At 47.7% G+C, this 24,926-nt stretch overlaps 3 protein-coding genes across 9 annotated transcripts in view; all 3 read right to left on the reverse strand.

Moving 5' to 3' along the window:
- Positions 1-29: 29 nt before the first annotated feature.
- Positions 30-4,896, reverse strand: il15l (interleukin 15, like). Of its 4 annotated transcripts, none has more exons than XM_086080757.1 (4): positions 4,522-4,896; positions 3,707-3,754; positions 2,200-2,334; positions 30-1,935 (listed from the first exon to the last, which is right to left on the reverse strand). In XM_086080757.1, the coding sequence occupies exons 1-4, from the start codon at positions 4,621-4,623 to the stop codon at positions 1,795-1,797; spliced, it is 426 nt and encodes a 141-aa protein (XP_085936883.1). In that variant the 5' UTR covers positions 4,624-4,896; the 3' UTR covers positions 30-1,794. The 4 variants fall into 4 exon arrangements, with proteins under 4 accessions (XP_085936883.1, XP_085936882.1, XP_085936881.1 ...); XM_086080756.1 differs by having other exon boundaries at positions 3,707-3,751; positions 4,492-4,896; XM_086080755.1 differs by having other exon boundaries at positions 4,492-4,896.
- A 2,539-nt stretch (positions 4,897-7,435) lies between these two features.
- On the reverse strand, positions 7,436-14,971 carry LOC147171721 (uncharacterized). The gene is made up of 7 exons (XM_086080937.1): positions 14,786-14,971; positions 14,582-14,704; positions 14,383-14,502; positions 12,536-14,318; positions 11,517-11,739; positions 10,717-11,433; positions 7,436-10,617 (listed from the first exon to the last, which is right to left on the reverse strand). Exons 1-7 carry the CDS (start codon positions 14,951-14,953, stop codon positions 8,232-8,234), a joined length of 5,520 nt encoding a protein of 1,839 aa, XP_085937063.1. The 5' UTR covers positions 14,954-14,971; the 3' UTR covers positions 7,436-8,231.
- A 907-nt stretch (positions 14,972-15,878) lies between these two features.
- Positions 15,879-24,926, reverse strand: part of plekhg2 (pleckstrin homology domain containing, family G (with RhoGef domain) member 2) — a 28,565-nt gene continuing 19,517 nt past the window's right edge. For 2 of the 4 annotated variants that reach the window (XM_086080939.1, XM_086080938.1), the window contains 10 exons: positions 24,151-24,197; positions 21,070-21,220; positions 20,805-20,936; positions 19,221-19,403; positions 19,050-19,142; positions 18,743-18,829; positions 17,733-17,766; positions 17,262-17,360; positions 17,062-17,163; positions 15,879-16,198 (listed from right to left, as the gene is read on the reverse strand). In XM_086080939.1, coding sequence (XP_085937065.1) covers positions 15,906-16,198; positions 17,062-17,163; positions 17,262-17,360; positions 17,733-17,766; positions 18,743-18,829; positions 19,050-19,142; positions 19,221-19,403; positions 20,805-20,936; positions 21,070-21,220; positions 24,151-24,197 — 1,221 coding nt within the window. In that variant the 3' untranslated portion in view covers positions 15,879-15,905. The remainder of the gene's footprint in view (positions 16,199-17,061; positions 17,164-17,261; positions 17,361-17,732; positions 17,767-18,742; positions 18,830-19,049; positions 19,143-19,220; positions 19,404-20,804; positions 20,937-21,069; positions 21,221-24,150; positions 24,198-24,926) is intronic. The other 2 variants (XM_086080940.1, XM_086080941.1) reach the window with 2 other exon arrangements.

The following is a 24,926-nucleotide window of genomic DNA, read 5'->3' on the forward strand; positions in this document are numbered from 1 at the left end:
GTGCTACAGTGAGTAAAAAATAAAACACAATGTATTAAAAACAATATTCAAAAAAACAATATAAATAAGATAAAACCATCATAAAAATCACAATTGATACGTCTTTCTAATAAAAACATCTGCCAAAATTGCCTTATCACATCTTACTAACGAGAACATTTGCTGTCACGAGGACAACTTCTGCGAGAGTCGGCAGCGCTTAAATAAACAAGCGTTACTGACTTGATTTGACAAACTGAAACAAAAGAGGTGCAAGCTCTTCATCATTTGCAGACGTGCCAATCAAACTCCGCTTACTTTAACTCATTTGACAGCAAGGAGCGCCTCAAAAGTTGTTTTTTTGTAGCCCTCCAAGTCTTGACCATTTGCAGCGACGTCACGTGATCACGTGACTGCCCCGTGGCGGACGGCGGGAGGAAATGATTGTTGAATGGAAGTGGGCGTGGCCCGGAGCGACTGAGTGACTGCTATTTTACCCAATGAGGAGTTATTATCGCCCGACGAGCCAATCTGTGACTTCAACCGAAGTTCGCCTGTCAGCCCAAGTGTCACATTTTGTCGGGACTCGTAGAGCGCGATATTGATTTAAGTTTGAGATCGCTAGTTTGAAAACAGCTCCTTCTTTCTGTTGCCTGCAGTTTTGATCAAGTGAATCAAATGGCCGACGTTTGTCGGAATTCCCAGCGCGGGTCCGATATCGTGATGTCGTCTCTTGGTAAAACTTGTTGATCGTGCTAACATGATGCTAACATTCTATATTGAAACGGCGCGATAATGCTGCGTGACGATGTTGACGAGCATGGAACCAACGACTATTGTCGGACATTTCATCAATATGACTCGGAGTGAAAAACTCCAAGCACAAAGACAAAATCGCCCTAAATTAAACAGTCCAATGCACTTAATAGTTTTGCAGAAGGTGCATTTTAAAACGAAGCTGTGCGTTTGTGCAGTTGGAGTTCGTGTGATTTGAAAGACGCAATGCGACACCTCTGTTACAATCTTTGTTAGCGTGTACGTTTACTCGTAAAATGTATGAACATTTATCGACTAACCTCGCAAAAAATGGTCGCTACAAATCCGTGAATACTTTGTGGGCTGCCAGACCTTTCTGTCGACTGCTGCTATCAACCACGTCTTTAGTCTTCATTAGTATGCGATAAAAAGCAACATTTGGTTGACTCCTTTTGTCTGTCTGTCTGTACAACCGACCGCACGGCGACATATGACCATTTTATGAGATCATCGATTAGATAAAAGACTTTCCGCTGTATGAGATTCAATGGTTACAAATACAGGCAAGTGGCTCTTTTGCCGTCCAGCGTCCCGTTCCCATGAGGGCTGTGACGTCACGTGCAAAAGGTCAATTGCAACGTTCTGACCAACATGAAAATATTAATCCAAAAATAAGGCCCGAGCTTTTATTCTTAAAAAAGTACATTTCATATAAGCCAGTGTAACATTTGCTTAAATATAGCAACATTACTACAACGTTACAATGGTATATAATATAAAAATTGTACCCAAACAAAAGTAAAAAAAAAAATAATAATATTTTGCATATTTCCCAAACACATTTTTTATGAAAAGAAAAAAACTGGAGGGAAAGGATCTATTTTACACACTGAATGTCATATTTTTCCCGCAAGAAAAATGTGATCTCATGGGAAAAATTGAAAGAAAGAAAAGAAGAAGAAGAAAATACGAGTTGAAAGAAGACGCTTCCAGTTCATACAGAACCTTTCTTTCTTTGTTTCCCTTCTGAGATTTGCAGAAATAGCAGGTGTGTTGTAACTAACGGCCAGCAGGGGGCATATTTCCGCCGGCGGCACTACAAGCCGAGTTGAAGGCCTCCAAAATTTGGAGAAGTTCCTCCAGGAAGTGCCGGACGCCTTCTTCCGGGTGGAGCTCACACGGACCACACGCGGTCTCGCTCTATGGAAATCGGGAACAAACGACCCCCCAAAAGGGTGGTGGTGGGGGGGCTTTCAGGATTCAGGAAAGACGCCATACCGTGCTCATTTCTCAACCGATGATATCCATCAAGAAATTGACTTTTGATGTATGTTTGAAAAGAACACTTTGTTTGTTTTCACATGTCTGCATGATGATGTCATTTATGGCAAGATTGGTGGAAACTAATACAAAACACATTCACGCACAAAATCATTTGTGGCCTTTGACCTCAATTGTGCTCACCTGGTTGTGCTGGCGCTCTAAGAACATGAGGCCCCGCTGCACATTTTTCAAAATGTTCTCTTCAGTTCTTTCCCACTCGATGAGGAGAACTTTGACTTCTGTGGAGAAGCAATTCAGCGTGTCCTTGGGACACGTCTGACAAAACAAGGAAAAAAAGAAGATGAAACAGAGTATACGCCAAGAAGGATTGTATGAGAAAAAGTGCGGCCTCGGATGGGACGGTTGATGATTTTGAGGAAGGCAGAAATGATCAAAAAGTGCCAGCATATATCTTGCGTGTAACAGTAACCTATACCATATATATATATATTTTAAAATGTTATTGCCTTACTAACAAAGGTTCCCTCTTTAACCGTCTGTGCAGTTTTTACTGATACTTTTATATTTGTATCCATATTTTCATCACTTTTTGTAAAAAAAAATTAAACACTACTGTATTTTTAATCTTTTACTATACAAAAAAATATATACTGGGAAGAAAAAACTAACTAATTGTTAAAAAAAAAATAATAATTTAAAAGTTGGTTAAAAATATAAATAGGATAAACAATTACGTGAGAAAAAATGGCAACTAAATACACGAATTAGATACAACATTTTAATTACAAAATATATAAAAATAGAAATGATTAGATGAAAAACAGATTGATATCCGAAAGAAAAAAACCTTGAAACATTATGATTTAAATAGAAACATCACATGAAAAACACATATTGGAAAAATATTAGCCAAAATTACACATTTATGGTTTGTTGTTCTTGTTTTTTTGTTTGTTTTTTAAAGAAATAATTAACGATATTAGCCAAGCAAATACCCCGGTTACAGTGTGACTTGGCTTTTGTCCCAACAGATGAAATATGGGAGGTTATGAGAAACACATGCAATTACCATTCGAAAGTTGCAGTTTCGCATCATTCATCTGATTCACGTTTGGCGGCCATTGTCTCTAAAACATTTTTTTTAAAGTGCTTCAGATAATGCATGGATCTGAAAATATCAGATTTCCTGTGCCTTTTCAGAAACGTTGGGTCTGCGTATATAACAGACCTTTCTATCAAATGTTGCTGTTCAAGGCTTTTTGAGACATAAAAATCAAAATCCGTGTTGTTAAATCAAACCGTCTTCAATGCTTTCTATCGCTTAAAAATCAGCATGAAAGCAACTGAGTCAACTGAAAAATCTGACTTGCCTGGCTCCAGGATTTTTCTCTCTCTCGGGTCTTAAAGCGGGATTGGCTGATAGGGGCGCGAGAAAATAATTTCTGAATATATTTTCAGAATATCAGATAAAATGCTGCATGCAGGAGCGTAAGTATGGCTACACAATGTTTTTTTTTTATTTTACCAGGGCTACCCCCCCCCCCCCCCAATCCAGGTGTAGCGCCATCCCTGGACTTGCTATATATCTTTTTGTAGGTCTGCTCACGACAGCCACGTCGACCAAATTTGATGTTGCTTTCAAAAGGAAGAAGAAAAAGTGAAGACGTAAAGAAGAAGAGGGTCGTACCATGTAGTCGCTGATGCCGGGGGTGTACAACTTGCAATCTGCACACTGCTGAGGGAGACGCACAACAACACACTGATAAAATGTCACGTGATTGATTAGATTGACGATAGGCTGCACTGCACGTGCTCACTTCACGGCAGCTTTATGGCAAAAAGAATCCTATTTGGTCTGGTCAACATTGAAAAGAATTTGCAAAAGTTTCGGCCAAATCGACATCTGGAAGAAGCTCTAGCAAACCCGCGACCCGAGTGAGGATGAACGGTTCGGAGAATGAATTGATGAATAAATGCTATCGTTATAATTATTAGGCTAAATGGTGAGACTAGAATGTGGAGTTGGAAATCCACTTTGGCTGTAACCGAACTCATATTCGACAAAAAAAGACAACAAATAAATAGGGTAACCTATAGAAAGATGTCAGAAAATTTGACCAGAAATACACAATTATTGGGAAAATATAAAGACCAGGGGGAACAAATATCCATGTTAGGCTACATAAACTTCCAATTTGGCAGCCGTTTAAAATCTCACGACAACAAAAAGTTTCTTGTTGTCATTATTGCTGCACGTGTAGAATTTTATGGGGAAAATGAACATTCCATTTTATAATTCAAGCTATAAATACGCAAACAAAACAAATTGGATGAAAGAAAACGACTGCAACACTTAGCTTATTTGCCTTCCAAGGATCATGTCAAAAAAAGAAAGAAAGAAAAAATCGATGCAAAATAAAGACAAAGCGAGGAAGACGTGAATTTCCGTCAAGAGCTGTCAAGCGATCGTACCGAAGCGGCGGCGTCCATGAGGAGCTTCACCTGCCTGGCCAAGTCCAAGCTGCAACGGGTGCGAGCCTCGTCCCCGAGCAGCACCCAAGCCAGGCACAAAACGGTGGCGAGCGCTGGCCTTCCTCTCAACATGTCATCCTCGTCATCCTCGTCTTCCCGCAGGCAACGCCGCCCAAATCAACGCCGCCCAAATCAAAGCTGCCGAAATCAAAGCTGCCGAAATCAACGCCGCCGAAATTAAAGCCGCCGAAATCAACGCCGCCGAAATCAAAGCTGCGTGCGACCCAAATGGCGGACTTGCGGCGGCTTCCCGACACTTTTGGGGTGTCTCTATCCGCGTTGGACATGTCCACCAAATGTCACGTTACAAGTGGAAATGTTGTGAAAGAGCGCTGGCTGGCTGGCGAGCGCTTGTGAGCGGAGTTGCAGATGGCCAAATGCTCTCCCGCCTGCTTCACAACCTCCTCCTCCTCCTCCTCCTCCTCCTCCTCATTTCCCGCCACTCAATTTGTCTTGTTTCCCGAACGGGAAGCAGTCCATGGACCAGCACATTCTCAATGGTCGCCACCTGCACCAGCATGACGACAAAAAGATCCATCTGACATCAGACAACAAGGGGGTGGGGGTGGTGGTGGGGGTGGTTCGGGGGTTCGAGTGTTGGAAGGCGGCCAGCTGTGGCCGGAAACGGCGCTGATGTGTAAAACCCGGAAGTCGGAAGTCCGTGGCATCTACCCCATTCGGACATGCTAGACTTTCGTCGTGATGGTCATGAAGCATCCCAGACACGAGGCGACCAATCGTTAGACGTGTCACACCACACGGCCGACGACGCTACGTCGAGATAACTCAAAATCGCTAACGACATGCCCCGTTTGCCCGCGACACGTCGGCCGGGCCAAATTCGGGCTATTTTCTTGTCGTCTGAAGGCATTAAGCAACCTTCAGTGAACTTCTTTGTGATCATTTCATTCCAACGGACTGGTCGCTGGCATCACAGGCCATATTCTGAACACTTGGCGACCAATCACAGGTCACCGCGCCGGAAGGCTGGCCGCCAGTCATTTGCAGGACACATCAAAACAAGCATTGGACTGCTTTCCCCTCAATCTAAGACAAGAGCTACACAAACCACAGACTGGTCACCAGTCAAGTAGGCCAACAGAACGCAGTAGACCAATCTAAGTCAAGATCAGCGGTGTCAAATCCCGGGTAGGAAATCATAACCCAGCCACAGTTTGGCTTTCGCCGCAACAGATTCAACTCAACCGGCAGGTAAACAAGCTCATCCAGTGTTGGTTTTCATGTCCTGCAAGTGACTGGCGGCCAGTCTGCTCGCACCGCGCCCTGTGATTGGTCGCCAAGCCGTCCACACATGAGCTTGTTTACCCGTGTGAGTCGAAGCACCGGTGCTTAAAGCCGAACTGTGACAGGGTTTTTACTTTATGGACCTGGATTTGACACCACTTGTCAATATAGACTGGTCACCCATGAATCACAAGGTACCAGGCAGACAACAAAATGGTTGCCAGTCAATCACAAGGCACATCTTGACAAACATTGGACTGCGCGTCAGTCAATCACAGGCTATCGATAGACAAACAACAGACCGGATGCCAAGAAACCTAAAGCGAGATCTCGATCAGTGGTGTCAAAGTCCAGTCCTCGAGGGCCTGAGTCCTGCATGTTTTCGAGGTTTCCCACGTTCAACACTGCTGATTCATATTTGAGCTCATCAGCAAGCTCTGCAGGAGCCCGATTATGATCCTGATCATTGAATCAGGTGTGTTGGAGTAGAGAAACCTCGAAAACACGCAGGACTCAGGCCCTCGAGGGCAGGATCTTGACACATGTGATCTTGATGGACCACAGACTGGTCGCCAGTGGATCACAAGGTACCTACGGACAAACATTGGGCTGGTCACCAGTCGATCACTTGAAGGCCAATGGCGGACTGGTTGTTGGTCCGTCACAACGATCAGAATCAGAATAGATTTTCTTGCCACCGGCAGTCAAAGGCACATTTTCAACCAGGAACATGAAACGAAAAGCACTTTGTTACGGTTTCATGAGTCTGATAGTCGAGGGCAAGAAGCTGATCATGTGGCGGGAGGTCGGACCTCAATCTCCTGCCTGAGGGCAGAGGGTCCAACAGGCATCGTCCAGGGTGACGCTGAGCGGGATCGGCGGGAATCCGACCCACACGGCCCCGGGTCCCGGAGACGTTACGGGTCCCGGAGGGACGGACGTTTCCAGCCACTCGCCTCCTCGGCAGTTGTGCGCCTCCTCGGCAGCGGCGCCAGCGTACCGCACGGTAACGGAAGAGGCGAGGATGGATTCAGTGATGGTTGTGAACTGCGGCAACAGCCTGATTGGCAGCTGGAGTTTGCTCAAGAGCCGCACGTCGATCCACGTGAGCATGGAGGCGTCTGACCTGCGCTGTGCGTTGGATGATGTACATCAGTGGTGTCCAGACTCAGTCCTCGGGGGCCGGAGTCCTGCAGGTTTTTGGATGTTTCCCTTCTCCAACACACCTGAAGCTCCTCAGCCAGCTCGGCATAAGCCCGATAACCATCCTGTTCATTGGAATCAGGTGCGTTGGAGCAGGGAAACATGCAAAAGCTGCAGGACTCCGACCCTCGAGGACTGAGTTTGGAAACCACCGTTGTACGTGCGCATGCAAGTTAAACCCGATTGAGCAGATTTGAGTCCACGTAGGCTCATGAAACATTTCCGTGCCTGATGATCAATGCAGAGGATCAGGGTTGGGCAATCCGGGTCCAGAAAGTAAAAAACCCTGCCACAGACTGGCTTCAGTCGCAGGTGCTTCGACTGGCAGCTAAATGAGCTCGTCTCCACCTGTTGAGTAGAAGCACTTGCGGCTAAAGCCAAACTGTTTCAGGGTTTTGATTTTCTGGACCTGGATTCTTCAAAGATGCGAAGGATGTCAATGGGAAGCAACAGCGGTGGTTTTATTTGAGTCAATTGAGTTACAAGCTCGGTCACACAACAAAGTAAACTGGTACGTCAAGGCACCATCGTACTTTATGGGTATCGCGTATTTTGCCAATGACAGCGAGAGGACGTCCTTTCGGGAGGAAACGTCCTAAGAGGAATTCTGACTCGCGCCTCATCCATTGTTACGCTTTGAGTCTCAGAAGTCAAGCTGATGCCACGCAGGGACGGACTTGGCGATATTTCCAGCCAAACAACAAATGTCCACAAATGCGACGTCCACAGATTTCCTCACAATTGCAGGCCGTCCCTTCGTTCCATTTTGTAGTTTGTAAGCTTGTTGGTCTGAATGTTCCAGACACGTCATGGCCGACACAAACGCGCCAAAGAGATGAGCACGTTGTGCTAATCATCTGCTGCTAAGTGCTAATGACAATTCATAAATAAACAATTACAAAGACTACAAATGGTTATTATTTCATTACGAGTACAAATAATAATAGTATCTATTGTGACTCATGATAGTACAGAACATAAATGTGATCGCTGACAGCATTTGTTGGACAGAGGACCGATTTCTTTGTTTTTAACAATGATTTTTCTCTTTTGTTTACACTTTGGGTCAAACGAAGGTGACGAAGACTTCACATCTACTCCAAAAACATTCTCAGTCTCTGTGCTCCCATTTTAGTCCCATTCGATTTGGTTCCTGAAAAGCCATCATGCGCTCAAGTCAGCCCAACTTCCTCCAAACAGGAACATAATCCAAAATGGCTCTTGGAGAAACATTACGTTTCTTGATGATGGCTGGATGGCGTTTGGAGTATTTGGTCGTAGTTGTGAGGAAGCGCAGAAGAAACGTGCGATAGTCCATTCACGCTTACTCGTCTGGCGCTGTGGATTTCTCCGCCTGCAGCGCCGTTGGGCGGCGTCTGGCTCACGCTCACACGGGCGGTGCTGAAAGAAGTTATTCGGCCACTTCCGGCTATCTGCAAGTTGACGGTGGTGGCGTAGCTCGTCCTCCGATTGCAGGCTGGAGGTGACTGCAACCGGGCCTGGTAGATTTGGCGGCGGGCGGCTGGAGACGAGGATGGGACCACGCAGGGGGCGGCAAAGTTGGGCTCTGGCGGAGGTCTGCTTACGTAGGCGCAAATCAGATGGCTGCGGCAGCTCCCTTGCTCCAGCCGTGGATCTCCGCAATCTGCCGCCTTCGAGGGGTGGAGGGATTGCGAGAGGGGGGTTAGCGGAGAAGCCGAGGCCAGAGGGGCGGAGGTCCCGCTTGCATGGAAGCCGTCACGTCCGTTATAGCTGCTGGCGAGCAGCTGTCCATCCAGCCAAGGCTCGCTGCTCAAATGCTCCGCACCGAAGTCGCTCCTCCCAGCGGTAAAGCTGCGAGGAGAGGCTGGTGACTGAAGTCCACCACGAGGGCTGAGGCAAGATGGCGAACCGCCAAAGGGGGACCATCTGCTCCTTGGGCTGGCCAAACCAGACTGCCGCTGGTCAAAGGTATCAGTGATGCCATGAGACCTCTCGGCCCAGGAGGAACGCGGTTCACCAGGTTCCCTCTGAACTGGACTTGTGGAGGTTTCTGACAGGTTAGAGAGAGACCTCTGTAGGATGATAGGTTGATTTGGGCGTCCATGAGGGGATCCAGCACCGGAACTGTGCAGTAGGACAGAAGTGGGGGTGGAAAACGTTGCATTCTCGAGACCGGAACAAGAAGTAAAGGAGCGAGAAGGGGACATGAATTGAGGGTTTCTGGGTTGGGGTGCTGCGACATTGCAAGTCCAAAGTGACACACCGATAGCCGGCGGCGAGATCATTTGAGGGCCGGCAGGTCCACTTGTGAGAATTGCTGAGGGCGCGTCAGGAATCTTTAGAGTTAGACCTAAAGGATTATGGGAACTTGCCCCTCCAGTCCGAGAGCATCTGGGGTGGGGAGGCTTGTTTGCCATGGCAGAGGCAGAATTATGCTGCGGGGGGGGAGAGCAGAGGCGCATAAAGGAAGGGGGGATCACGGCTGGAGACGGGGACTGGACTCTTGAGTTTGGCTCGGATGCGGAAAACGGACGCGCTATGCGGTTGTGCGACCCGAAGGAGAGACGATCACCAGTTTGTTGCACGCCGGTGATACTGCTGCTAACATTCGCTAATTCAACCATCTGTGATCCGAGAGAGGAGCTCTCGCTGCTAAAATCACATTTGGAACTTGCAGGTAAGCTAACGTTGTTAGCATTCTGTGATAAGTCCACGTTGTGGCTAAGGCAGTGATCATAATGATGAGAAGACGTGCTGGACAGAGGCTGATGCTGATTGGCTCTTCTATATGGAGAAGAAGAAGAAGATGGAGAAGAAGAAGCGTTTTGAGAATTAGAGTGCAAAGTTGAGTGGGCAGAAGAAGGAGGAGGACAAGTGGACCTGAGAGGAGATGGTGGACATTGCGGATTCCCATGGATCGAACGGGAGGAGGCCGGTGCAGACGGAACCTCCTGGCTGTGAGAGAGCCGAGGTGATGGAGAACGTCGTCGAAGATGAGAGGACGCTAAGGATGGTGCAGATGAAGGACTCGGCGCGTACGAGCTTTGGACTTGATGCCTGCCGTTGTTCTTTTTGGCCAAAGTTTGACTGATGCAGGAGGCAGCTAACGATCTTGTGAATGTGGAGGAAGACGCAACGGGAGAGGAACAAGGTGGGGTGCGGAGGGAAGGGGGCTGTATCGGGGAAGGAAGTCCTGCTCCTTTGGATGAAATGTGACTTAAAGCAGAGGAGTGTGTTGGAGAGGGGGCAGCAGGAGCACTCTTGGAGAAACTCTTGACAGATGACGGAGGAGCAGAGAAACTTGGGTGAGTCCTGGATTTGATGTCTGGACAAACAAAGCCTTCGTTTGCTGAGGGGGTGGGAGAAGATAACGGAATAGCCCTGAATGGTGAGGAGCACGTGGGCGCTCGAGCAGAAACGGAGGAGGGGGTGGGGCTGGGAGCCCGAATGGCGGGAGGAGACGTGTGCCCACATGTCCCCAAATGTGTTTCCTTGTCACGTGTCACCATGAGGGGGCTTGATGGCTCCACCTGACAGGACACATCCAGCACGGCTCGGGGAGGGGAGCAGCATCCTGAAGGGGGACTTATGACGGGCAGGCTAGTAGGTCGTCCTGGACCCTGCTGGTCTGGCTTCCTGGAGTGGACAAAGACCATTTGTAAACATTTCGGGTTCTGCTAAAATACATATAGTGGTTTAGTTTGTAGTTTTTGGGTGAATAAATGGCAGACTTACCTAAATTGGTATGAAGTGCTGGCATGGACTTTCACTGTATTCGACACGGCCTGGAGGTCCAAAGGCTTCTGGCTGGTGAATTTTGGCACACAGTCATGAGGCTCCACCATTGGAGTGCAACTTTCGACTTGCATGGACGACAATGGACTTGGTCCTTCTGGTGGTGGTATCGACAATGTTCCTTTCCTATCTGGCAAACATTTCCATGTGGGTTGTGAATAACTATTTAATTCACACTTGCTCTTATTAATCAATGGCAGCTCGTCTTTGGTTGAGCCTCTGGGGACACCCGCGACAGGTTGTCTCCCACCCATGAGGCTTAAAGCTTCTCGAGGACACTCGTCCATGGGTTTTTGGACAAAGAAAGTCTGTTGTCGAGCGGCCATCGGGTTCTTTGCTGACGACAACACGATCATCTCTCCCGGGCTTGTATCTCCATGCCGGGGTCCAGAACACGTTAAGTATCCGAGCCCCGAGCCAAGACTGTGCTTATCCTTGCTCGGTTGATGTGTACTCTTGTGATGCTTTGCAGGGATCTGGAATTGTGGATCGTGTTTGTCTTGCGCAGCTGGTAAATCCTGTTTATATCGGCCATGACCATCTTCGTCTTTGGAAACATTCCAATGTGGTACGTGAGAAGACCGACTCGAGTGTTCAACAAGGCTGTTTACAGACGCCGCGTCTTCTGCGTAAACATGCTCTTCTCTCAGCTCCGACCTACAGACAGGCATGAAAAAGGTCTTTTGCCTCAGGACACAAGACAGACTTGGTCAACTTTATGACGTAGAAAGCGTACGTACCTGAGGGCGCTACTCTGATCTTGACTTGAATAAGTTCTTAGTAAAGCCGCTGATCTTGCGTCTGGCGTGACAGATGACTCGAGTTTATCCTCCAGCCTGCCATAGTTGTGTTCTTTGTTCAGCGCTGTGATGAAGTCCCTGGGCCTGGAGAGGGTGAATCCGCGGGATTCAAGTCCACAGGGAGACTTTGGCTTTTCACCGGGCGTCGCCTTTTTCAGGGCATCTACAAGAGAACATCAATGAGTGACAAACCTCGTTACAGTAATGGATCACATGTGATTGATGAGAACCATTTGTGTTTATCTAGTCACTGAGGCAGAGGTGTCAAACTCCGGTCCTCGGGTTTTGTTTTGTTTTAAACGGGAAATGGTCTTTCACTTGCGTGGCGCTTTTCCACTTGTTAAGGTCCTCAGAGCAAAGGCGGTGGGTTGGGGATTTCAGTGTCTTGCTCAAGGACACTTCCATATGGTCACAAGGGCCGGGGAGCGAACCCACAACCTCCGTGTTGGGAACGGACTACTCTACCACTGAACTGAGTTATGCCGACCCCCAAGAAGTTTCCCTCCCAATTCAAAGGATCAGGGTTGTTAACAGGCTGCTGCAGAGATCATTTGAATCAGGTGTGTTGGAGGAGGGGAACATCTAAAACACCCCCGGAGGACCTGAGTTTGACACCTGTGCTAGGTCTTAGAAAGTCTGAATTCTTGCAAGCCGGGCATCGGGCCGAAAGTTCGAATGTCCAAATTTGGTCAATTTGATTATTTTTCACAAACGGATAACATCGGTTAGTCCCCACGTGGGTCTCGGTTTTGTTTTTCACTAATTATTTGATCAATCGAACGTGTTGAAAATGGCTCGCCCTCCTTGCCGATGCGGTGTTAATTGCTCCACAAACATGGCGGTTTTGAGATGGTTTTCGAACCCAACGCCAGCGATATGTGGAAGAAACTCAAAGTCAAATCTGTGTTTGCTGTTTGAAAAACACCATGGAGTAATTGTTTCTTTCATGACCCTCTCACCCAGGTTCTTAATGTCCTCCTGGTTCATGGTGTGATTCTGGTTCTTGCCGTCGGTCTTGGTGTAGTTCTGGCCTTCGCATGGCATCGGTGCATGAGCGGGGACGTGCGATTTCTTCTTGGCTTGAGTGTTGGGAGTGTTCTGGTCTTTGGTCTGAGAGAATCTTTGGGATTTGGTCTGTGCGTCGGATTTGGGTCCGGGCTTGGCATCAATGGGACTGTCACTTCTTTTGGCAGCAGCACGACTTGAGACGTCCCATTTGGTCTGTTTCCTCACTTCCGGCCGGCTTTCAGTCTGCTGAGTCCGACTTGAAAGCGAAGACAGCCCAGTCAAAGCTACGTTTCTGTTGCGAACAAAAAGGGCCCGTTGCTGATGCAAGGGCACCTTCATGGTGCCAGCCTTCGCACTGTACATACTGGCAAGAGTCTGGACTTTGCTGAGGATTCGCTCAGAGTTCTCCATCAGCGACGGGTCCACTACGGGGCCGGCCTCAAATAAGCCGATTGCGGTGATGTCCGAGACCAGGCCCTCAAACAAGGCCCGGGTAGTTGAGACGATCCTGGACTGTCGGCAACCTCGTCCAAGTTGAATTTGACTTGGAAGTTCTTCAAGGGTTCTACTGGTCTTGCTCACTTTATGTTTGCTTCTCGTGCAAGTTTTATGACTTTGTGGAGCATTTGATTGAGTTGTTGAGGATTCTTTGAGACTTCCCTTTTCTTCCTTTGATTCTTTTCGGTTCCATTCAGTCTCATTCGTCCTTGCCAACTGGAGAGGAAGACTTTCACTCGTGTCATTTCTCTCTTCTTGCCTTGTATTTTCATTTTGCTGACGGTTCTCTGCTCCATCGTTTAGTTCTTCGTCCGATTGTTGGTTGCTGACGCTTCCTTTTCCTCCCTCCGTTTCCTTCTCAGCTTCACTGGGCTGGACGCTCGTTGACGGCAGATCCACAAGAACCTCATTTGGATTTTCACGGTCTCCCATCGAGGTGAAGTTTGGTGACTTATCAGGGACATTTGTGTCTTTGGCTTCCAAATCCGCGAGGCTAACGGTTGTATCGACGTGTCCTTTATGTTCATGAGAATCTTCTAAAAGTTCCGGCAAGGCTGGACCAGCCGGAGAAGTGATCTCTTCGTGGCGACCGGTCTCCGTTTGGACAGGTTCGTTCTTAGCCTCCTCTTGGTCGTCCCTCCTGCTACATGTCTCCTTATCTTCTTCCGGTCCGGCATCTTCTGCCTCTTGGTCGTCTTCCAGTTCAGCTGCTGCCTCATAATAACTTCTGATTTTTTCAATGATCCTCTTGTCACGTCTGGTCAGAGCAGAGGTTCTGGTTGGCCTCGCGCTCGGGCCGCCATCGAGATTCGTGCAGGAATCGGTAGCCTCCTCCTCAAGTAAGCGACCAGTCGCCTCGCCGTCCTCCGCGACTAAGACGGAAAGAGAAATTTCCGTTGGCGGAGCGGGCGGGGTCGGCACGGTCAGAACGTTCTCTCGCTCGCCTTCTTCGGATGTTTCCCTACGACCGAAGATTTCTTCTTGCAACTCCTCCTCTTCCGCTTGCACTCCTTCTTCGACCTTCTCCTGACGGACCACGCGAGCACGTTGGACTTCCTTTGGCCAGCCAGCGTTCTGCTGCTCAGCGGCTCGGTTCTGGCACGTTTCCACTTCCTCCTGCAGGGGGTCCAGAGTGAGCGTCTCCTCCGGACTGGAGGCGACCGGCGGCAGCGGGCAGGTGAAGTCGCTTTCCTCAGGCGAAGGCTGCCACTCGGCGGGCCGGTCCTGTTCCTGCTCCTGAGAAGATCACAAAGGCCGTTTAGCGGGACGCTCGACTCTTTCGAGCGCGACCTTTGCCCACCGTGGAAACCAGCGCCTCCCTGGCGCGGCTCTGGTTGATGAACTCCAGGATCTCCTCCGTGATGGACAGAGTGGGAGGAACGCAGAGGGACGCTAAATCCTCTTCATCATCTTCCTCTTCCTAGAAAAGACCAAAAAGGCAAAAAGGTCCGTCAAGAATGAGTTTGTCTTCAGCGAGCGCGAGTCTGAATGAAGCTCACCTGTCGTTCCTGCTTGTGGTTCTGCTCCGGTTCCATCTGGATGACAGAGGAGGCCAGCGCGCTGCCGCTTCCCGCCGAGCTCGAACCGTCGTCCCGGCTCAGTTGGCCCTCGCTGTCGGCTTGCTGGCAAACATTTACAAGGCGGGTCACGACATCGGCTGGCGCTCACGAGACACGAAAGGCGCTATTGCGGCACGCGCTAACCTTCAGGGCTGCAGGGAGACGTCGCGCGAGGTTGGAGGACGGAGAGAGGAGGAGAACGTTAGCACAATGCAAAGGGCTTGTCTTTCGGACCAAGATGAGACTCTCAATTTGAATTGGACAAATCTGACAGCTGCCGGACTCGGTGCCGGACGCTAACAAGCACAACATCAAATACTTTGGTGTATTTCAGGTTGATTTTTCGATTCCATCTGCCGTTGTCTCAAACATCGCCGACCTTGACGTCCCCTTTTGTGTCCTTAAGTCGACTCTTAACTGGTCTCCAGAAATCCTCAAGTCCATTTTTATGATGTCTTTTTCAGCCCACGTGTTTTTTAATGTCTACTTTTACGTCTCCAATCTTCTTTAAAGTAGCACTAAGGAACTTTTCAACCTTAAAAAAATATTTTCATAACTTTTCTGATGAAGCATCGACTTGTTGAACGTTACCTTTGCCACGGCCTGAGGGGCTCTGTATTATTATTATTATTATTATTATTTTTACTGGCACTAAGCAACTTGGAGGACGATGGTAGCAAAACTGCCACCAAAAAAAACACCACTTTTAACGACTGTGAGGCTTAAAACAAGCATTTTCCACATTTGAAGATGACACGCAACCAACATGAAAGGTCCCGAACTGGGGTTCCATGAATCGAATTTTCTTCTTTTAAGATTTTGCGTAATCTCGCAATAAGATCAATGAGAAAGCATGAAAACAATCCGACAAAAGTGCAACCGAGCTGAAGCGGTTCGTTTTTCGTAATATTTCTTTACTAAGCTCATTTTTCCTTTTTGCTGTCTCAGCTCAGTGGTCGAGTGGTCGAGTGCCTCGCCTCACACTTGGAGGTTGCGGGTTCAATCCCTCACATCTTTTCATGTACTTTTCTGTCCCCAGATGTCTCGAAGTTTACTCGCAAGTCTGCAAGCGTCTTTCAGTCCCCTTTTATGTCTGCAAGCGTCTTTCAGTCCCCTTTTATGTCTGCAAGCGTCTTTCAGTCCCCTTTTATGTCTGCAAGCGTCTTTCAGTCCCCTTTTATGTCTGCAGGCGTCTGTCCATACTCCTTCTGGTGAACTCTGACGTCTTTGCGTCGACGCCGCGCGGCGACGACGGCCGTTGTCTTCAGAATTGTCGTCCAGCTTTCCATGGAAATATGCTGGAGTTTAATGGCGGGAAGCATCGCGCCTTTTTGTTGGCGTGGACGCGTTCTTGGAGACGGCTTATCTGCGGGACAAGTGGACTTTCCCTTGTGATGAATGTTGATGACTCACAGGTTAAAAAGCGTGATTCGTGTTTGGAGATGAAAGTTGCGTGGGAATTTCCTTTGATCTTTTTACCGGCATTTGTCGGATTGCTTTGATTTGGAATTTGCTCACCGTGATGATGAAACGCTGCTTCGATGTCCTTTGCCGGAGCTGAAAGACAAACAAACAAACTTTTGTGCTTCCAATTGTCTCAACTTGGCGTCCTTCAATTTGGACTTTTTTCCACACATCTTTGTTTGATTTGTGTCTCATTGTTGCAAAGGTCGACTTTTAATCGTCGCTGCCGCGTGACGCACGTTCAAACGTCTTTATTCCGGTTAAATCAATCGACTTCAGATCACGATAACAATCGAGTCCAAAAGCTCACATGTGACACGAATTAGCCAAGACGGAAACAAACGTAAAATGTAGTTTCAGTTTGTTTTCGTTTCTTTAAAAAGCATTTCCTTTTTTATTTGATTTCATTAACAAAGGTGTTTTTTGAATTGAAGTTTGACGTATTTGATGAGTTTTCGTGAACTAAAATAATCAATTGAAACCCCCAATTGTCTCGATGTTGACTTTTATGCGCTCCGCGTGTCTTCATTTATTTCGGAAAGTAGATAGAAATTCTGCTACTATTAACTCTCGACGCGCCTTCACGAGCGGCGCTCGATCGCAATTTCCCGATTTATTTTCCATAACAAGCAGAAGACGCCTTCAGAGTTGCAATCTCACTTCATCTGCGAAGTCTCGCCAGCGAGTCGTTTTAAGCGCACACGAAGTCGTTGCCTTCAATCCCTTAAATGAAAATCCTATCGGCCATTTTGTCATCAGAGGACAGCGGCGGACTTTTTCGGTCCTCCGAGGAGGAAGATGAGATCGGTTTCCATTTAAGGGATTGCAAAATGGAGGAAATCGGGGCGGGCCCTCGTCTTTACGTCTTCTTTGAATTTTTGGACTTTCACGTGGCAAATGTCCACTTTGAGTCCGACGGACTTCAAGTTGTCGGCTCGGGTTTCCTTCCGGCGTACCTGATTGCCTCCTGGTGCGTCTGTGAGGCCGATTTCCGTCCGGCGGCGGCGGGAAACCCTTCCGGCTTTTTTCAGGCGTGTACGTGAGCAGCTCGGGCGGTTCTGGAAGGTCAAACAAAACGTCCTTCCTGTTCTGCTCCACTTTTGGGCCGCAATCGAGTTTGCGCGCAACGTAACGCCGAAGATCGTTTTTTTGCCACCTGACTGACGTCGTCCTCGGTGATGAGCGTGAATGTTGTCCAGTCGCGGGGAAGCTGAAGAAAACCTTTTCAGGTGGTCCTGCTCAAACTGGGGGGCTGCTGGAAAACGGGAAGCGGCGGTTAGCTTAGCGCACGCTAAAAGGACGTCCGGCAGAATTGACACAAACGCAAAATGGCGAGACATGAAGTCGCGTTTCGTGCCACGAGTGAATTTAGCACGTTAGGAGATGAATTCTTATATTGGGCATTTATTCGATGTCGTACCCGTGCACTGAATTGCACCCGGACTGACGACACTCGACAAAACGAAAAATGGACTGACCCACGATTTGGGTCACTTTGACCCAACATACGAGCTTGTTTTGTACAAAAACGTGAGTTTTGCAAGATATGCAAAACTTTTGGCGAGGCAAAATGTTGTTCTTTCAATAAGTGACACGGTTTGTGCATTTTGTGTGCGTGTTCACTCACACTGGCAGAAGTCGTCTCCGAGGACCTGCCTGGCCTGCAAACCACAACAATTGGAACGCGTCAATCACAAAATGTGGACAAATACAAGAGCGGGAAACGATGACAAATATTTTAGCAGCGCAGTCGAGTCGACTTTCAAAGTATTTCTTCTTCACCTGCAAATTCCTTTTTTACCTGAACTCTTCGTATTCCGGACCTGATCCGTCCTTTCTAATTCTTACTTTTTTCAACCTCTGCGGATGAAGATGCAATGTAAAAAAGACGCAAAGAGTTGAGACGTCCAAAAAAAAAAAAAAGTATCAAATCAATCAGTAAAAATAATCCAATACGTTTTATTGGCCTTTAAATGATCAACATTTGATTTCGGCCTCGCAACAGTAAACTTTCTCTTTGCATGATCAGACGGATGATCGTTTTTGTTTCATCCAAATACGCTTAATTGCTGTTTTGAAATCACAAAATCAACAAGCAAGTCGTCCCTAAACGGGAATTGGGGAAGAACTTCTTCGGAATACGATTCAAGTTGAAGAATCAATTGTAAAATCTTGGGAGGCCAAAGTGAGATCCTGATTGATTATCGGAGGAAAAAAAGGTTTTGCCATTCAAAGATGTTCCTTCGAACCTGAAGATCGCATGCAGGGAAGTTGTTGTTGTATTTTTTTTAACAGTTTAACAGCTCATGTTGCTTTTACATGACACATTTGAAAACATTTTCGCCGGCACTGGCAGTTTGCATTCGGATTGTGTATTTTGTTACTTCCTCAGTAGTTGAATCGTTTTTTTAACTCAATTGTCTGTTTTTCTATTTACTTGACGCTCAACGCAGATCGTGAGCACTTTTGCCACCTCAGTGCTGGATTCCTAAAAACATGCAATGATGACGATGACGATGACGACCAGCAGGGAGCAGCAGAGGCCGCCACAAAACTATTCTTGTCTCTGTTTTCAAACGTCGCCGCCGCCATCGTGACGACATTTTTTTATTTTTTTATGTATCATTCATTATTCACCTTGTGCGGAAGAGACGCCGGATGATTTTCCACGATGAGTTTCTTGAGGTAGTGAACCCACAACCTCTTCTCCTCCATGTTCTTGCTCTGCATTCGTCCAATCAAACACAAAGACGACAGTCAGGCGAGCGCGCGCGACGCGCACGACGCGCACGACGCGCGTTTGTCTTTTCGACTGCAGCGCCTCAAAGAGAGTCCGACAATTTTGGACCTCCAGCACAAACTCTTTCCGCCGCATGTGCACACCCAAAAGCATTCATCCGCAAGTGGCCATTTTGTTTTGCCGGTCAGGCGCAAAGAAAGTCACCTGGACGACGTGCTGCTGTTTGGGAATCGTCTGGTCGGACACTCGGAAACACAGCGGGTCCTTCAGGGCGTCCACCAGCAGGAGGTTCGAGCACTGCGGCGCGGGAGAAGCCGATTGAGAAGGCGAGCGCCGCCGCTTGCCGGTCGCCGGTCGCCGATCGCCGGCACTTACGAAAATGTGCGTGCTGTACACGAAGCTCTCGGCGCGCTTCTTGGCGATGAGCAGCATCGTGTCGAACAGGAAGAAGGCGCGCTCCTTCTTCACGCGCTGCACCTTGAAGGAAGCTTCCAGAACCAGCTCGCCAAAGCCGCTCAGGTCGGGACCGCTCCAGTTCACCAGCAGCGACTCGATTTCCTGGGGAGATCCAAATTGGCGCGCCGTCTGACAGACGATATTTGGGCGGTGCTACCTTGACGTGACACTTTTTCTACCGTCATTTTAATAATAATCATCATAATGCATGGGATTTATAAAGCGCTTTTCGAGACGCTTCCCAATGGAACGCATACATTATTGATGCGCTCACACATTGACACGACGGCGGCGGCGGCGGCGGCGGTGGCGGTGGCGGCGCGCTACTTCAGGAGCCACAGCTGCTCCAGGGAAGGCAGACTGACGGAAGCAAGCGTGGCTGCCAGTGTGCGCCTACGGCCCCTCCCACCACCACCAAAGTAGCGCCGGAGTGCCTTGCCCGAGGACGCGACGACACGTGACTCGGGGAGATCGAACAGCCGACCTTCCGGTTACGGAGCGGCCGTCCCCACAGCCACGGCCGCCATTTTCACCTTCCCTCAGCGGTGACGGCATTCAACGCCACGCGCCGCCGCCGCTCTCGTCGTGACACGTTTCGATGACTTCTTTCATTTTGGCAATTTCGGCGCCTCAACCGTAAACGTTCTCTCATTTCTGTTTTCCTCCACGAGTGAAAGCGGATCTTTGTTTTGCACCAAAATAAAACGGATCGCTTTTACTTTGGAAAACAACGATGGAGATTGTTTTATTGATTTTCCTCACAAATCACAATTCACGTTTGTGCACTGTTGATTTGAAATAATGTTTTTGGGGAAAGAAATCGCCGATTCCTTGATTCATCGGAAAATGATTGACATGAATGGATTACTGAAATAATGGCGAGTTGCCGGCAGCCCTAAAATGTTCGTCAATCGCATTTCATATACCAGCAATAAATGCTTTCCACAAAAATGTGGCTTGGTTCCCACACGCAAATTCAATTCAAAGTTGTTGTTGTTTTTTTTTAACCCTCAATATTCTGCAAATAGTTGCGGCCAGATCACCAATAACGGGTTTCTCTGGGGGGGGAAAAAAAGGGTGGTCAGCCCAACCCTCACTGCTTGAAAACAAAAAAGTGCTTCAGCAGGTGCGAATATGCCACCAAAAAGTCTTTTGAGCAAATTAAAAAATACAAATGAATTGAAAAATGTACAAATGGATGAAATGAAAAACTCCTGATGGCGCTATTGGTGGCGGGTTCGGAACCGGGCCGGACCACAAATTTGCACCCCCCAAAAAATTTTTTCTTCAACCTCAAAAATTCTTCAACAATCGCTGATAAACATTCCCAAAAAATCCATCCAATAAATATTGTAAGAAAATCTGCAAATATGCAAATTTGTGGGCGTTCGCTGTACACGCGATTTGCAATCCTTTGAGCTTTGCCATTTTTCCCTTTTGTCTTTTTCTCCTTGAGCAGCCGCCAACGGCGTTCGGTACCTGCAGCCGGACGGCGTTCGGTACCTGCAGCCGGACGGCGTGCTCCTGCTTCCTCTTCATGTCGTTGATGTACCAGGCCACCGCCGTCATGGTGATGATGGCGTCCTCCACCACCTCGTAGCCCGGGTCGCTCTTGTCTAAATGCTTGAACAGTTCCTGGGAAGACGGCAAACAAACGTCAGACCGCGTCGGCGGCTCGCCGCGCAGCAACCGCCATTTTCGCCATCACGTCATTGTGTTTATATATAAATATAAAATGGCCGACCTCACCGTATCAAAAGGTTGTTACCTGAAGGAGGAGGTGATACTTGAGTATGCGCTGCACAGGTTTGAGGAGGTACGCCTCCAGAGGTAAGGAGTGGTTGAGGGTGGTCTGCCTCTCGTGGAAGAAGCGGACCAGGCTCGGGTTCTTCATGCACTCCCTCAGAACCGACACCGAACTGCACACGCACAAATCATCAAATCATGTTTGGCTGGAAAGCACACGAGACATTTTCACGAGCATAATATTTTTGCCCCATTCGAACCCGACGCGTATGATCCGACACGTGCATCGAGCATCGATGCTCGGAACCAGAATATTGAGACGTAATTGTTTTGTGTGAATTTCGGTACGTTTTCGGGATCAATATTTGAAAAGTAAGAAGATTGCAAGTTTGTCCACAAACCGATTTCTTCTTCTTTTTTTTAAAACGTCTTCAAGATGTGACGTCCGCGCAACTTTCACGCTTCGAGGGCAATAAGCACACGCCTCCCCCGAAGAGAACACGCCCCCCACCACCCCAACCGCCTCCTCAGCCCACGTTTGACCTTCACGCGGCGACAGAAATGATTTTCAGCCTTTTTCACGTTTGTCAGCGGCGTCCATTCTTGGACCGCTCGCTCGTCGGCGTCTCCGTTCACTTTTCTCCTCGCGTGAGGGAAAACTAACACAAGTCTGGTCTTCCCGGGGGGGCGGACTCAGCCGGAGCCTTCAAACTTCCTGCGGTCCGGAACGTTCCCTCCCAAGCGAGAACCTCCGTAGACTGAAGAAAAAGTCAAAAGTGGAAAAAGTCCAAATGGTTGCAGGACGGCCAAACAGATTGACGGACGAAAATCCTTTCAAAAGGTTCCGTCATCGTCAGATGAACAAATTATTTATTGGGGAGATCAAGAAAAAACACAAACCAGACCATCATTTCCGCTGGACGATAAACCATCGCGTCTTTTTTAAAAACATTATTGATCGCACCAGATGAAGATCTCTCGTTTATGTCCCGCTAACGCTCCGCGACGTGACGAGCGTTAGCGATAGCATCGAAGCGAACGTCTTGGATTGATGTCGGTTTGCGTAGCGAGTAGCGCTGTCGCTATCGAACATTTTATCGATTATTCAATCAATAATAATAATAAAATAATAATAATGCATTCCATTTATAGAGCACTTTTTTGGACTCTCAAAGACGCTTCACAGTCGTCGCATTATTTGTGCGTACTTTGTATTCGTATAGTGATAATACAAAAAAAAAAGGGGGGGGGGCTTGATATTGTCTTAGGCTACCAGTTGGGTCGTTGTTTTTCAAAGTAAAAGCAGACGTTCGTCTTATTTTGCTTCAACAGAAGATAATCGGTCTTCTGTCACGAAGAGCAACAGAAATCGTCGAACGCTGAACAGTTCGTGGAAGCAGAAGATTCGGACCGTTTTCAATCACGCCTTGAAACGATGACTTTGATCCTCGATTGCTTGCCGATGAATTGATTCATTTTGACAGCTCGAGTAGAAAGCGCACTAAAAAACCATCAGGCGGCCGCTACGTTGACGTCCATCATAACGTTTGCTGGAAAACACACAAGAATATTTCTTTTAATTTGACAAGAACCACCAAAAGAGTTGAACGTGGTTGCGGTTTTGGAGTTTGTTTGTTTTGGATGACGGACAAAAGCCGAAGCAAAAGCCGAAGCAAAAGCCGAAGCAAAAGCCGAAGCAAATGTTTGCATTCGTGGCTGCAAACAAAGTCAGCAAGTGTGACAGCAACAAAAACCTTTTGGGTTCTGCTCAGCTCCGTTTCAACAGGAAGTCCAGCAGCTCACAAATGCGGCCCACATCTTTTTCCTTTTTTCTTTTTTTCTTTTTTCTTTTTCCTTTTTTCTTTTTTCCTTTTTTCTTTTTCCTTTTTTCTTTTTCCTTTTTTCTTTTTTTCTTTTTTCTTTTTCCTTTGGATCACTGCAAGACTTTGACCTACTTTCCGTTTTTTTTCAACTGAGGCGAAAAGCAGAGGCTTGACGGAGGTGACGGCAACGAGCGTGCGTGTGCGCGTGTTGACGTTTGCGACCGTTCGGAAATGTGTTTTTCCGTACGTTTCCGTTGTGCGAACGTTTGTAAAATACATGAAAAACATTTTTACTTGAAAGAGATTAAAGCAGACGAAGGAGCTTTTTTTTTTTGTCCGCTGCATTCCGTCGGACAAATTGACAGGAAACAGACGGAGGTGAGAGCCAAACGACCCCCGCGGGGGTTGTGTGGGGGGGGGGAGGGGGGGGGGGGGCTCATTTTGTCGTCCCAAAAGTCCAAAAGAAAGACAAATGTCAACACGTCAACTGTAAGTGTGAGCGATTTTGCACACAAGTCCGACTTATTTGTGAATCTGTAGAAATCCAGTTTTGATCCGATAAGAAGAAAGAGAAACAAAAAAAGCACATCCAAATTGCTTAATTAAAAAATTAAAAAATCGATATTTGAACTTGTCCATCCCGAGTTATGTTGTTTCAAATTATTTTCAATATTGTGGACCAACTAACTACTTTGTAATTCGCGTTCCATGTTTAAAGGAAAAGAATGAGTCTTAAAGGTCTTTTCATTATAAAACAAAAGATAAATAGAATTTTGTCTATTTTATAAAACAAAAAAGCATTCAACTCAAAACGTGTGTTTAGATTTCAGAAACACAACTTTAAACCATGAATACTTTTTATCCTTTTACACAAAATCAGAATGTTTCTGCCTGATTTTGCACTTCAAAGTTGTGTTGTTCCTAAATCCTAAACGGTTATATTAGACATTTAGATTTGTATTTTTTTTTCATGGCAAAATGTGTTTTACAAAACAAAATGAAGATGATCCGATCCCCAAAACGATCCGATCGGTGACTCAAATCCGTGATCCGATGTGAAGCGTGACTTTTGTGATCGTTGCGCCGCCACTCGCCACCACAAGGCGGCGCTCTCTTCAAATAATAACGTCTTTTCAGCTGCCTTCTTCCTTCACTGTGATTGACGCGATGTCATGCTGATGCACCGACCGGAGTACGCGAGGGAAGTAACGCGCGCGCACGCACGCACACACACGCACACGCGCACGCACACACGCTCGCCCGCCGTGCGATGTACTCACTTGGGGTAGTTCATGCAGTAGAGCGTGTAGATGTCAAACGCTTCGCTCTGTTGGACACACAAAGAAGCACAAACGTCGCACGCGTCATTCGGCAGAAAATCATTTTTCTTTCGCAACGCAACTTTTGTTAACACTTGCTAAACATTTTTCAGCGCACGTGTTAGCCTGCTGGAGGACAATATTACGACTGTGCGCACGCACGCACGCACGCACGCACGCACGCACACGCGCGTTTCACAGGGTGGTGGTCTGATCCTCAGCAGCACAAGTTCAACAAACGTCAAGTGTGTGCGTGAGGGTCAATGACCTGCTGCTTGGGACCTGCTTCCTGTCATGCACACATGCACACACACACACACACACACACACACACACACACACACACACACACACACACACACACACACACACACACACACACACACGCACACGCACACGCACACGCACACGCACACACGCACACATGCACACGCGCGCCACACACGCGCCACACGCGCCACACACACACACACCCACACCCCCCCCACACACACACACACACACCTGCACACGCGCCACACACACACACACACATACTTGTCTTTGTATCATCTCATTGACATGCTGCATTTCCTAGCCCCGCCCCCTCACCCCAAGCATGAAAAATGATTGGCTACCCCCGTTCCTGACCTTGACCTCAACCACAACCCAATTCAAAAGCTAAACTCTAAAACCAAGTCTTGGCCCTCAAAAAGAGGTCCGAACTTGTGGGGCCCAGCAAAATGGCCCCACATGGA

This window comes from Leptonotus elevatus, chromosome 7 (assembly GCF_054856555.1).
Source record: "Leptonotus elevatus isolate MCC_2025b chromosome 7, RoL_Lele_1.0, whole genome shotgun sequence".
Classification (NCBI taxonomy): Eukaryota; Metazoa; Chordata; class Actinopteri; order Syngnathiformes; family Syngnathidae; genus Leptonotus; species Leptonotus elevatus.